This window comes from Crocuta crocuta, unplaced genomic scaffold, assembly GCF_008692635.1.
Source record: "Crocuta crocuta isolate KB4526 unplaced genomic scaffold, BGI_CrCroc_1.0 scaffold299, whole genome shotgun sequence".
Lineage (NCBI taxonomy): Eukaryota > Metazoa > Chordata > Mammalia > Carnivora > Hyaenidae > Crocuta > Crocuta crocuta.
The window spans coordinates 5,678,176-5,692,150 of NW_027532747.1; the positions used below are offsets into that span (position 1 = coordinate 5,678,176).

General features: G+C 46.0%; 1 protein-coding gene across 2 annotated transcripts in view; it reads right to left on the reverse strand.

The window, feature by feature from the left end:
* VRK1 (VRK serine/threonine kinase 1) overlaps positions 1-13,326 on the reverse strand; it is a 44,496-nt gene extending 31,170 nt beyond the window's left edge. For both annotated transcript variants that reach the window (XM_077780882.1, XM_077780881.1), the window contains exons 1-3: positions 13,307-13,326; positions 11,309-11,473; positions 6,268-6,323 (exon numbers count right to left, since the gene is read on the reverse strand). In XM_077780882.1, the coding sequence (XP_077637008.1) occupies positions 6,268-6,323; positions 11,309-11,468 (216 nt within the window). In that variant the 5' untranslated portion in view covers positions 11,469-11,473; positions 13,307-13,326. The remainder of the gene's footprint in view (positions 1-6,267; positions 6,324-11,308; positions 11,474-13,306) is intronic.
* Between the last annotated feature and the right edge of the window lie 649 nt (positions 13,327-13,975).

A 13,975-nucleotide genomic window follows, 5' to 3' on the forward strand; every position in this document is an offset into this window, starting at 1 on the left:
CACTCAACAGCAAACAGGCAACACACGACCCACACTCGGATCAGAACCTGGAAATAAACTTACCCTGTTCCGGGTAAGTACACTCTCCAGCCCGGCCTCGGAACTGAACGGTAACAAGGGTGTGGCCTCTCATCGCCTCTTAAGTAGAAACTAAACCAACACCCAAGGTACGAGTCCAAATCCTGAATTTCTGGGCTCAGTACCTGAGGTTCTGCCATAACCTGGGGCTTCTGTCTTGGCAGCCGTGCTTGCTGGACAGACAGCCGTGCCTGCTTACAGCCCACGGCCACGAACGGGCCAGCTGCAGGAGCAGCAAACTCAGTGTAAGAAATGAAAAAAAGAAATGGAAATTCAAGAGAAGAAATTTTGGTAAAGTTCCTCTCCAAGGGCTAACTTTTAGAACAGCTCATTAATATAATTCAGGTTTGAAAGGGGTTTTCCTAAGACAAATCCGGGCTTATTATCATCAGTCTAAAATTCTGATTTATTCAGTTTCAACCTATGTCATATCAACTTTAATTTTCAAGCCTCCCTTCAGGCAATAATTTATTAAACTTATAATAATAAGAATCAACCTATATAAATCAGACTATTATAATGAAAGCCCCACTACAATGAAGGCTCTTTGAGCTCATTTCGTACTTTTTCTAATCCAATAAGTTTCCATTATAACAAAATAAAGGAGCTACTTCCTTGGCATTGCACTCTGTAGCCAAAGCTAGCTATTTCTCTTCAAGAAAATACCTTAACTCATAACTAAAATTTTATTAACATATTTCAAATCTAAAATACTTTGCCAACTCTGTAATAGCCAAGATTTAGAAAAGAAATTGGGACTGACATTTTAACTAGAATATCACTAAACGTTTCTTTAAGACTTCTAAGTGTCAAAATGAAGATGACAACAGAAAAAAAATTAAAATGTGATATATTTCAATGGCACCATCTAAAAGCAACTGGCTGCCATTTAAAAATGAAGCTGTATAAAGTTTCCCCTTCCTACAAAAAAATGATGATATATGAACTGAAAATTCAGGTCACTTCTCATACAGTCGGTGAGCGAAATGGAACATCAGTCTGCAAACGTCTTGCCAGGGAGCTTCGAAACACAGCTTTTAGTCCGTTCACACTGGAAAACGACTGTGCTGTAAAGAACTGTTAGGATTCAAGACCCAAAACTCCGCCTCAGTTCTATTAGCTCACGGACATGACTGCAAGGGGGGTGTCTAACTGAAAACTAACTCGTCATAAAAGTCTGTTAATAAGCAAACACAAAAGAGAATTTTTCCTCCTTGCATTACCCAACTTATTACCGTTTACCATTCATTACTGCACATCATCCGTCGTTCCTGGGATAAAATACAGTGTCTCTGGGTTATCTAGAGACAGAGGGTACCCGTCTACCGTCTCCGGTGACCCAGCACCGCAACTCCAGGGCTGCGCCCACAAGCCGGTAAGGAACAGGGCCTCCGCAGAACAGCACAGTCGTTTGTAGGAGAGGGAATATACTGAATATGTACCTAAACAGCTATCTTGAATATGTATGTCTTAACTTCATTTCAAGACCAAACGTAGTAAGAAATTTGCGGGCTATTTGAAGCTCCTTCACACAGATCTGCGTATTAGCAAGGACCACACTGTTGACAAGCCCGCCACACGAAGGTAGCGGCGCCACAAGACGCACAGGGCACCTGCCGTCCCTCCCGAAGAAGAGGATCTGCCAAAGTAAATGGGGGTGTGCACACACGATCCACTGAGTGTAAGAAAGGTGGGCTGTGTGCCGCACTCCACCGGTGCTTCTCCACCTTAACGTGCAAAAGAATTCCCTGGAGGGGCTTTGCTAAAAATACCAATAGCCAGGCCCAGCGCCCAGAGGTTCTGATTATACCACTGTCTGAGCTGACGTGCCATTACATTATCAAGTCTAACTTCACATTAAAAATCAATTTGCCTTCGATTATTTCTTAAATAACAATTTGCTAAGGATTTTTTTTTCCCAGGGATAAAATATGTGCCTATTTTAGAAAATCTGGAAGATACTCTGATACATTTTCTTCATACATATATGACCATTTTATAAAATTACCTCCACACAGCACACAGTATTGTGTCTTGGGTTTTGCCTTTAGTGCTTAATTATAAAATTTCCCCTAAGAGCAGTACTTGTTCTTTGAAGACATGATTTTTAATAGCCCCTAATGTTTTAAATGACAAATGTTCATAAATAGTTGATTTTCATACTGGAATGATCTGGTACTTATTTTATATGCTTCTGTTTGATGAACCGTTTCAATTGTTAGTATTCTAAAGCTCTGAGAATAAAAGGGTTGCAGGAAGGTAGTGGACGGAGCTACGGCACGGCACAAGTGACGCACATCATGAGCAGGTCTGCTCGGAAAGACACGGACGAGGGGAGGGTGGCACCTGGAAATCAGAAGGTGCTGGGAAGTGACAGTTACAAAGCTTTCAAAAGAATAAAACGGGCATTTAGAAACGGTACCAAGAAAACAAGTTTGCAACAAGGTCCTTATCATTAGACAACTTAAAATCCAGCTAGAGAGAGAAACCTACAAGATGAAGAGCAGCTGGCAGCACGGGAAGGATATTAGCACAGGAAACCGCAAAATACATGGAGGAGAAGGGGCTCAGAGAGGACGAGGACCCCAGAGGGAACCGGCAACCTCTCTCCCTGAGCAAAGGGAAGGCCCCGGACACCGGTTTGTTCATGGCGTTCTTCCAGCATCACAGCCAAACTGCCACACTGAGCATGTTTCGAAGACCCTGAATGCAAACGAGAAACCAACTGAATATTTATCACTGTCCTAATTACAAAGAGAAGGAGTAATACGGGCTAATGGGAACGGAACTAAATTAGGAGATAGGAGATGCAGAGCGCTGAACTAGGTTTGATACCAAAAGGCTTTAAACTTAGAAATAAAGAGCAATTTGCCACCTTATTAAGCAGCTAGGAAATGTTGCTCCTGCACGTTGTTGACGTAACTCTATAAGTAAAACAGGTAGTAAAAGCGGAGTTACACTGAACACCAACCAAAATACTTAGAATTGCCCATAATAAAGCAGAACATCCTAATTCTAAAATAAACCTCGGCTTAAGGGCTGTCAGGCTCCCAGAAGGAGAAAGACCTGTCTACACCCCACACGCAGCCCCGGCAGTGGCCTCCACGGCGTGGGAAGCACGGTGCGCCCGGTGGCCAAGGGCAGAGTGGTCACAAGACCACAGTGTTTGAACCTCAAGATGACGAGAAGGAAGTCCTAAGTGGGCTTGCCCTCTTTGCACATGGGAAAATTTTTAAAGATCCTAAGAAGAAACCAGTCTTGCCCACAGATTTTAAGTTTTAACCTGTCGCGTCAAAGACAAATGCAGATAATATCCTGCACCTCCACACAAACAATCCAAAATGTGAAAGTAAGGATGTTCACTCCTCTGATACAGCAGCACACTGAGTATTTTCAAAAGGAGTGTGAATCCACAAAGCAAGAGAAAATCCAAAATGAAAGGGCTGGAAGAACAGGGAAGGGCAGGCCACACACCCGAAGCTGCCACCTTACTTCCGCTCCGTCCTCTCCGCTAGTCGGGGTCACCGGCACCCGACTAGCCCGCCCCCCGTAAACACGTATAACCAACTGGACAAAACAGGGGGACTTACTCTTTTCAGACGCTAGACAGAACAGGTAGTACCCCTGCAAGGTGGGAAACGAACAAAACGGGCCCCAGGGCCGCCCCGGCTCTCCTCACAGAGGCCCCGGAGTAAAAAGGAGGCCACTTGGGGTTCCGTGGGGCGACATGGCGGATGAGCCCACCACCAACACCAATTTAGGAATATCAGAAACAAATTAAAGACCGACATCTGGCACGAACAAAGACGTGATGATCCTTCACTGAATATCAGCAAATCGATTCCGACGCACTGTGAGAAACAGAATACAGAACACGTCATAACCTAGTGGAGTGTGAGCCACGAATGATAGTTGCACGCTCAAACAACCCATCCATATGACCCCGCGTGGACAGAGACAGAGGAGAGGTCTTCGGCCCATCTCGACAGATGCAGCCAAAGCGCTTGGAAAATAAACACGCAAACGACAAACCAGGAGACAAGATTTAACAACACATACGTCTGGAGGAGGCCTCGCACCCAGAACGACTCTCCTACTTCTCAATCGTAAAAGGCAAAACAACCTGGTCACTGGAAAAAGACGGGGGGGCACCCCACAAGGGAAGCACAGGAATGAGCAGGGAGCACGGTTACTGAGAAACAGTAATCAAGACTGGCCACCACGGAAAACTCGAAGACACCCCCCGCCCCCCACCCCCTGGCCCGCCGGATGCCCACACTCGCTGAAGAAGGCGTTGAGCAACTGGGACGCTCACGTGTCACTGGTGGGCGTGTAAAATGGCATGGCCACCCTGGAGATCTGCCCGGCGCTTCCCTATAAACGTAAATACACACCTTCCCTATAAACTGGCAATTCTCCTTCTAGGTAGTTATCCAAGGGAAATTAAAAACCCCATACAAAAATCTTTAGAGAAGCTTTATTCAGAACGGCCCCAGAGTGGAAACAATCCAAATGTCTTATCAACAGGAAATGGTAAGGGGGAGGAAAAAGCCTCTAATATGTCTACATAATATAGTATCCTGAGCAGTAGGACTGAACAAGTAACTACCAACAACACGAAAAAACAACATTAAACATGAGGCTGAGCATAAGAAGTCAGAAACAAAACGGTATATACAGTATAATATCATCCCTATGACATTATAGACAATAATAACTAATCCACAGCAAAAAAAAAAACAAAAAACAAAAAAAAGAACACACAGCCAAAATCTCAGATACATGGTTACCTCAAAGGGTGCAGGAAGTAGGGGTTTGACCAGAAAAGAACACAAGAAATCTTTCTGGGGTGATGGAAATGTTGTATTATTTTGAGAGGGGTGAGAGGTATATAGGTATATGCACTTGTCAAAAGTTTTCAAATCATTTAATATCTATGAATTTCCTTGTAAAAACTACATCTGAATTTTAAAAAAAAAAGTATTAAAAACAATCACTGAAATGATTCAGGTCCAAAAGCGTTTATTTACAAGAGATCAAATATATTCTTCCCTGAAAAGAAAGTAAAATAGAACAAACGAAACACAAAACCTCAGGGTAATTCTGAGTTTTGTAGCCTCTAGAGAAAAAGCAGGGATGGGGAACTTATGTGGGTGATTTGTCCGAAAAATGGACCCTATTATCTCTTCTGTTATTTAACAAAAACATTCGTCACATGGATTAAAAAAACTCTGAGAGGAGTTACAAATGTAACTGTGTAAGCAGAAAGATGCATAGTGTATTCATAATAAAAAATAGCAGCTAACATGCCTTAGTGCATAGTCAAGTATATAACTTGACCTGGCTATTTAAAGTCCTATACCAGAGAGATCCTGTCAATCTTTACCCACCACAAACTAATTTCAACATCAGTTTAGCAAACAGAAGGTCCAAAATGATCACGATTCTAGAAATAACTTAATTTACAAAAATGGAAGAGGAAGGGAAGAAACCTGGAAAAAGAAAAAAATTGACCAAGTGAAAGTTCAGAAGCAAATGCAAGATAAAACACAGTAAAATCAGGGCGCCTGGGTGGCTTAGTCGGTTAAGCGTCCGACTTTCGCTTAGGTCATGATCCCGCGGTTCGTGGGTTCGAGCCCCGTGTCAGGCTCCGTGCTGACTGCCAGCTCAGAGCCTGGAGCCTATTTCAGAGTCTGTGTCTCCCTCTCTCTCTGATCCTCCCCTGCTCACACTGTCTCTCTCTCTCTCTCCTAGAAATAAAAATATTTTAAAAAAACTCACAAAAGCATATTAAAAAAAAAAAGAAAAGAAAAAGAAAAACACAGTAAAATCTCACTAACGTAGTACAGTCGTCTAGGGTATAGACCAAGCATCTCATTGACGGCAAACACAGCGGAGATCAACAGAATGAACTGCGTATCTGTATCCCGTGTCCGTATACCTCCAGGCTTCCGTTCATTTTCCCCCAAATACCAGCATCACTCTAATTCACAAGGGAGGAAACAGACTTTTCAAACTCAAATTACTGAAAATTATAAAGCTACTTTTGTGTCTTATTAGATAATTATTAAATGTTAAAAAGGTAGTACCTTACGGTTTCATTAATTCCAGTTATCAAAAAGGATGTTTTACAAAGTAAATACTATACCCATTCAGCAAAGAAGAAAATTAGCTAAAATCTTTTCTTACCACTTTTACAACACATGGTGCGTCACTGCCCACGGATTTTGAAGAATTCAGATCAGCTGTTTGAAAAAGTGACATATGTAATATCAGAACAAGAAGCAGCACTATTTTAATTAGCCTGTTACTAACCCTTTGTTAATATTTAGGTCTGTATATCTAGAACTCCTTGATAAATTAAATTCCAGTTCCCAAATATGTGCCTTGGGATTATCATTACGGTCTAGCTCATCAATTTGAAGACTTTTTTTCCATGAGTTAACATGTCTGAAATTGAAATGCCTCTTATAATTGCGGGCATCTTCAAATGATCCTCAATTAAGTGTGGAAAACTCTGAGTTAAAGATTTCTTAATTCAAAAGTACTCATGGCCTTTGATATGCTAATGTAGGTTGTGAATTCTCAAGAGGAGGGTAACTGATAAAATTTCTTAAATTTAACAAACCAGGGAATCCTTTTAAGAAGGGGTATTTAAAAAAAAAAAAAAGGAAGAAGAGAGGAGCTAAAATTCCAAAATCCACTAGTTTTGGGGGGAGAAAAAGCTCCTCTAATTCAATAGTCAGGATGCTGACACTAGAACTCTGAGCTGCCACCCAGAATAATCTTAACGTAGCTGCCGTTTGATTTCCTGCAATAGCGCAGCACAGCGGTCCTGGAAAGCTGCGTTAGGAATGCAAGGTTGCCCACATTCATTAGACAGTATTTATACCGAGGAGCTCCTGTCCGCCCGTGTCTAGGGAGGCAACTCAGTAACGAACAGGAGGAAAGAATCGCTACTCTTAGGAAGCCACTGCCTTCAGTGGTAGGACACCAACAACGATTAAAGCACCGAGTACACTTGATGGGGTAAGAGCTACAGAGGGAAGACGCGGCAGGAGCAGAAGGGAGACGAAGCTGCGAGGGACTAGGAGAGGCCTCCCGGGCAGGGTGTCACCGGAGCAGCGGTCTGAAGGCAGGCAGGGAATAAGCCATGCACATATCCGGGGAAGAACATGCCAGGCAAACCAGCACAAAGGCCCTGACGTGGAAAGCCTCTGACAAGTCTGAGGAAAGCAAGGAGGCCAAAGTAGCTGGAGAAAAGGAAGTGAGGTGGAAAGGAACAGGGGACGGATCAGAAAAGCAGCAGGGAGCGAACACCAGCATGACAGGTGACACAAAGCTGTCACTGTGACTGAGCTGGAGAGCCGCTGGAAGGTGAGGAGAAGAGGACTGGCATGATCAGACTTTAATTTTTTAAGAACTCTTCAGGCTGCCTGGCGGAGGACAGGGGGCAAGGGCGAGGGCAGAGGCAGGGAGGCCAGCCGGGCCATTACGACGCTCCAGGTGAGAGACAGTAGAGGCTTGAACCAGCAGCCAAGGTGGCGAAAAGCGGTCAGACTGTGGGCATATTTTCACAGAAGAGCCGACAAGATCTGCGGATGCACGGACACAGAGGACAGGGCGGGGGGGAGGGAAGGAGGCCTCCAAGTTTTGAGCCTGAGTAACTGGAAAGAGGAAGTTGCTACTAAGACAGAGAAAACTGCAGGAAGAGCTGGTGCTCCAGGCCGCCTCAAGTCTCAGATGCTCATGAAACGTCCAAGTTCAAATGTTCAACAGGAAGTTCATATACAAGTCTGGAGTTCACAAGAATGGTCCAGGTTCAAGAAACAAATCTGAGTCACTGACATGGAAACACTGCTCCTTCAAAGCCAGGACCCTGGAAGACCCCTGGGGAGTGAGTGTGGACAGAGAAAGGAGGAGACCCCAGGACGGAGCCGCAGGGCATTCTCTCACTAGAAGGGGAGGAGATGAAGAAGGGCAGGAAAAGGAAAACAAGAGACTGCCAAATGGCTGGGAAACAGCATTTTGAAGAGGCTGCAGCTAAAGTACTTCACACTGAGGGAGGAGCACCGAGTCACAGAAATGGCTCACGTGGGCGGATGGAGAGTGGGAGCACCGACACATCACGTGGATGCTTAGTAACAGAAATCAGGTTCATTTAAATGAGCATGTAGTATACAATGTATTAAAATAAGGATCGTATCCCAGCAATACTGCACAATTCAAATGAGGAAAGGGGGGAAGGGGAAGCTCAATAATTCATTCAAACACCAAGTGCTACAGAATGTGCCAGGCACGAAGAATACAGCAAGAAAAGCTGCCTACTGCCGAGAAAGGAAAGTAGTTTCAACACAGCATGGAGGGTATTACGGAAGGGTGGGGGCACCGGGGGGCAAGGAGGTCCTCAGTCGGTTAAGCATCCGAATCTTGATTTCAGCTCGGGTCACAATCTCACAGTTCAAAGTTCGAGCCCCACGTCAGGCTCTGTGCTGTAAGTGCAGAACCTGCTTGAAATTCTCTGTCTCCCTCTCTCTGCCCCTCCTGGCTCGCTCACTCACTCTCTCTCTCAAAAAAAATTTAAATTTAAAAAAAAAGGGGGGGTTAACACAAAGCAAATATTAACAGGTGGTACCTGTCGTAAACCCAGCTCTGGAAAAATGAAGAAAAAGCAGCATCACATACAGAGATCCAGGGACGAAGGGCAGCATGCTGTCCGAAGCACAGATTCCGAGAACATAAAGGGATGAAGATAAACATTACACAGGCACCAGACTATAGGAAGAGTCTCGTATGCCATTCTCAAAAATCTGGCGCTTTATCCCACGGGCCAGGGGGAGCCATTACAGAATCTAACGGGGCTAGATCACTCAAGCCACGGTGTGAACCAGGGGAGGTGGGGGCGAGACTGAACAGAGAAGAGTCACTGCCGTGGTGGGAACCCAAACAAGACCTGAAAACGGCCGGCTCCCAGGCAGGGTCAGCAAAGATGGAGAGAGCGCCAGGCGGGTAAGGCGACAGGACTGAACAAAGCTGTAGGGACAGTGGCAAAGGAACACCTGAGAACACCTTCCCAGCGCCTGGCTCAGCCACCCTCTCCCGGTCACGAGAGAGCCCGGGGGACGCCCAAGGAGAGAGCCCCGGAGGCCGCCGGCTGTGGGCCTCCACTCGGGCTCCAGGTAACAGCTGCGGACGTGGACAGTGAAAAGTCGGTGACGGCAGCCGTGCAACGAAGAGATGCCTCTGGAAGAACACGGGAGGAAAGCAGCCGAGAAAGGAAAGCTGGGGGCACGGAAGGCTCTGCAGGAACGACCAAGCACCTCCGAAGGGGCAGCAGGGAGACTCCAAGGGAAGCGTTACCATGAAAGACGACAGAAACCATCTCTGTGAGAAGGACAGACGGACGCGAGCAAGTGCCGCAGAGAGTGCCCAAGAAAATTCAAAAGCAGTCTTTGGAACTCATCAGCAGAAACTGCCGAGGAGCCTGGATGTGGCTGCTCCTTTGTGGCGGCGGCCCAGAGAGAGACACCGGAGGCAGCGACGTTAAAGCAAATCCAGACTCATCAGCTCGGCTTTACATAAGTAAAGTTGTATTGCAGAAACCACTGTCAAATCACTGGATGTTAAAAATACTCACGATCAGATGGCACCTTCCAATGACAGATATAAATACAGATGAAACAGCACAAATGCAATCCAAGCTGCACACGTGCCAGAGGTGACAAAGCAGGTAACTAATGCAGATGGAGCGCCTCCTTGCCTCAAGCTGCTATTCTGCACACGGGCTGCAGAAGACAGCCTAAGTCGTCTGCCACCTCTAAGCCACACGGTCAAAGCCTCTACCTGGCTGGCATGGCTACGGACCTTGCTGGGTTTACGAGGATTCTCACCTGAACAGACAGCCTAGTTCCCAGGATGGGCTTTGGCTCTGAACAAAACCAGCGAATTAGCACCCGGCTTGGGCACCGCTGACCTAGAGAAATCACATTCGCACGCACAAGAGAGCTCTGGGTTAAGCTGTCTCACGAACACACCTCTGAGAGGCTGCAGCTACCCGACACCCCAGGCCCTGGAGAAGTGTGGGTCGGGCTGTCCTAAGCCCTCAAATCCACATGCGTCTGAACCCCCCGGGGCACTTGTCTGGCCACACTGCTGGGCCTTCTCCCTACAGCGTCTGATTCCGACTCCTGAGCTGGTGGTGGGACCTGAGCATCTCAGTGCCAACAGGTTTCCATGGCTAACGCTAACCTAGTATCTAATATTAGCGTCTTGAGTAAGATGCGGTTTGAAAGAAAAAAGGGGTCCACTTCTAAAAATAAAAGGTTATAAGCCTCATGACAGAAATTAAATAATTAAGTAAATAATTAACTAAGTTGAGAGTAGAGGTGGAGTAAGAACGTATCATGGAAAAGTCAGGAAGAAGTATCAAAAGAAACACAAACTCTGTTGTATCACTGTTAATATTCCTGGCGAAGCAGTCAGCATTAGAAGCGATCAGGTAAAATATCAACCACCTAAATTGATTCTAGGCGAATGGAGTACACCTATAGGGTCTCAGGGTCCCACGTGGCCCCCCCAAATCTCAGAGCAAGTACGCTAATTCATAACACATTCTTCCAATTCCATCATGATGCCGACCAGGTTGTATAGAAAGAAAAAACAAATCCACGCCTGCTAAAGATGTGAAAATCTCCAAATTAACCCAAAACAAAGGGAACCCATCCTAAATGAGTGGACATTCAGAAAGAAAGGTGGCCATGGCTTTCTCCGAGTCTCAGAAGACATTAAGACTATTGAGAGTAGCTTTACTATCTAAAGCCCAGTATTATAGATAGGCTACCCTCTTTTTCATTTGTGATTAAATCAACTTTCTTTTCCATTCCTGTGTCAGAGATGCAGTTGCCCAATCATACGGTCTTAAGTTGAATGTAGATAATTAGGAACAACCCGTGAAAAGCTCCTAACTTAGAAACTATTTCGATAAGAAAGGGTGTAAATCTGTGGACTCAATTAGAAGTAGCCCTACACTGGGGGCGCCCGGGTGGCTTGGTCCTTTGAGCATCTGACTTCAGCTCAGATCATGACCTTGTGGTTCCTGAGTTCGAGTCCCACATCGGACCCACTGCTGTCAGCCCGCTTCACAGCCTCTGTCCCTCCTTCTCTGTCTGCCCCTCCCCTGCTTGCACTCTGTCTCTTAGAAATAAACCTTCAGAAGCAGTCATCCACTTACCAAGATAGATACAGCCAAAGCCACCCTGGCCGATGGGCGATCCTAGTTTCCATTCCTTCTTCGTCATGTCAGTGATGATCTCCCCAGCTGCAAAGTGTTCCGCAAGCCGTCTCTTTGCAGAGACCTGTCTTCCAGCCTGAGCCGCTTTTACACGAGGCATTTTCACTATTAGAGAAAGCGACACTCAGAATTATGATCCTACAAGTGCTGAAACATTTTCCACTAAGGAAAGCGTTGGGCTCCAAAGGTGCTGTTCAAACGAGGAAGTGAATTTGTGACATGACAGGAGATGCTTTACACATGGGCCCCCAGCCATCCTCACAACTTTGTGAGGGTTACATGCTCATCCCCATTTCCCAGATCAGGAAACAAAGGCTCGGCAAAGTTTGGCAGCCCATCCGAGGCAGCAGACCTAGGGAGCGGCAGGGAGGCAGCAATCTGCCCTGGGGACTCGCCTGGCTCTAAAGCCTCCCGGTCGCGGCCTCAGTTACAAAAGTCAGCATGGAGAAGGGGCAGACCTTTCAAAACAGTGACAAGGGAACTGGGGCTGGCTGGCTATCTGGCTTCACGGAAAAGGCAAAGCTGGTGACAGTCAACCTACCATGCTTCCCTTCTCACCACTATCCTTTGGAGGTGAAGCTCGATTCACCCTGCTCACCCACGGACACGTTTAACATGTGTTACTGTGAAAACAGCACAGGGCTGGGATCAAAGCACAGACTCCAGGGTGGCTATGCCACCAGCGGGATGGGTGACCGTGATCAAGTCACCTCTCTCTGGGCTTTAAGTGCCCTCAAATGCAGCTTACCTCACTGAGAGAAAGAACCCGGGCAGGGGTGAGGGGGTCAAACTCTCAGCTCTACAAGTATGAATTGAAAAAGACGAAAAACGAATACCCTTCACTTCCCTGAACCTGTCACAGAGCACAAAGAGGGTGCTAAGAGTTTGTGGGGGCGTCCGCAGCACCTGAAATGGCTGCTCTCGTGAATGAAGCATGTTAAGAGAGGACAATTTACAAAAGGTGGCTTGGTCTGGAGCCCAGACATTCTAAATCCATACACACGACATTAGGTGGGGATTGTTTTTAGCAAATTTCCACGCACTATCACTCCACGTGCATAAACTCCACAGATACACTCCTTATTAACTTCGTAGGGATTTTTAAAATTTTTCCTTTATAATACCAACCCCTCTTCACTGTCTAAATCTTGTCTAAGTTAACAAAATAGCTCCAAAATAAGTGAATGTGGCTATTACTTCTTCCTCTCAAGCAATTCTCTTAAGGAGTATTTTTAATCACTGAAAAATCTCTCTGAATTTCACTGTAAGCCGTGAGAGCCAGACTCCATACACAAGGTGACTTACAGCTACAGCTGTAGCTCAGTACAAGGAATAACCACGGCACGTGGTCCTTCCAAGCACAGAAAGGGATGCCTTCTACGCTCACCCGGCTGAATCCAATCATCAGAACGCTCTCCTACTCGATGATGACCTTACAGTAGTCAAGACAGTATAAAATGAGTTTTTAAAAACATCTTTTCCCTTTTCTGTAACTCAAGATAGTAACTAGACTATCTTTTGTGTTCTTCTGGAATGCCTTTCCAAAAGTGACCATAGAATATTTCAAATGAAATATTCTAGCTCGCCTTCTACCCAATATAAACGGTGGTCAACAAAGTGTTTTTCCTCCGAAGTGACTGGTTAACTTTTACTCTTGGTTTTATTCCTACAGCCTAGATGTGACCATTAATGCAGTCTGGAATGACTTTTCCTTCCTTCCTGAAAGCTGTCCCACAGAACGGAGGCCATCGTGGCCAGTCTCCTGACAGTGGACAACCGCTGCTTCCACAGGGTCACCGCTACTGAAGACGGTGGGGCCGCCAGCTCACCTGTCCAATGTCCCAAAATTTCCCCACAAAACTCGACAGGACAACCGGAGAGCAAGTCTCAAACCCCAGGGACAGCATCTACAACAAAACTATGCGACAATATCCCTACCTCCACAAACCCCAACGTGCGAGTGGGTGACGACGCCACTGACAGCAGCTGAGGGAGCAGCAGAGGCGAGGGTGGGGTCTCTGGCAAATCTGAGAGTCCCCAGGTTAACCAGCAGGCACTTCTCAGAAGCACAGAGACAAACGCGGCAACAGCAGCCGAGGCCAGGAAGGGCTGTGCAAGCTCCGGCAGCAGGAGGGCAGGGGGCTCCCCTGGAGGGGCTGGGGCGGGCAGGCCACCACGGCTCCCAAGACCCACCAGCCAAACCTCTCCCTCAGGTCAAAACAGGTGGAGGAAAAACTGTTAGCACTGGAATCCGTACTGAGCGTCGCAAAGATAATACAAAGAAAGGAAAAAGAGGTTCAAATAAAAGTAGATCTGTAAGTTCGCCTCCGTGGTTCAGAACACGACACCAAAAAAACCCAAAACAAAATTAAAAAAAAAAACAAAAAACCCAGAAGAGAAAAGGAGGCTGTAGAGAATGACATAAAGTCGACCTGAACTACACCATCTAGAACTAACTGCACATAAAAGAAAAACTTGCTTATGAAACTCAGCAACAAAGGAGGATCAAGGCCTAGTCCTGTGCAAACTGGTATTTTAAAAAAAAAAAATCCCTTCAGAAAAATACACAAAACATGCCTGACAAAAAGTTGAGAGCTCTGAACCAGC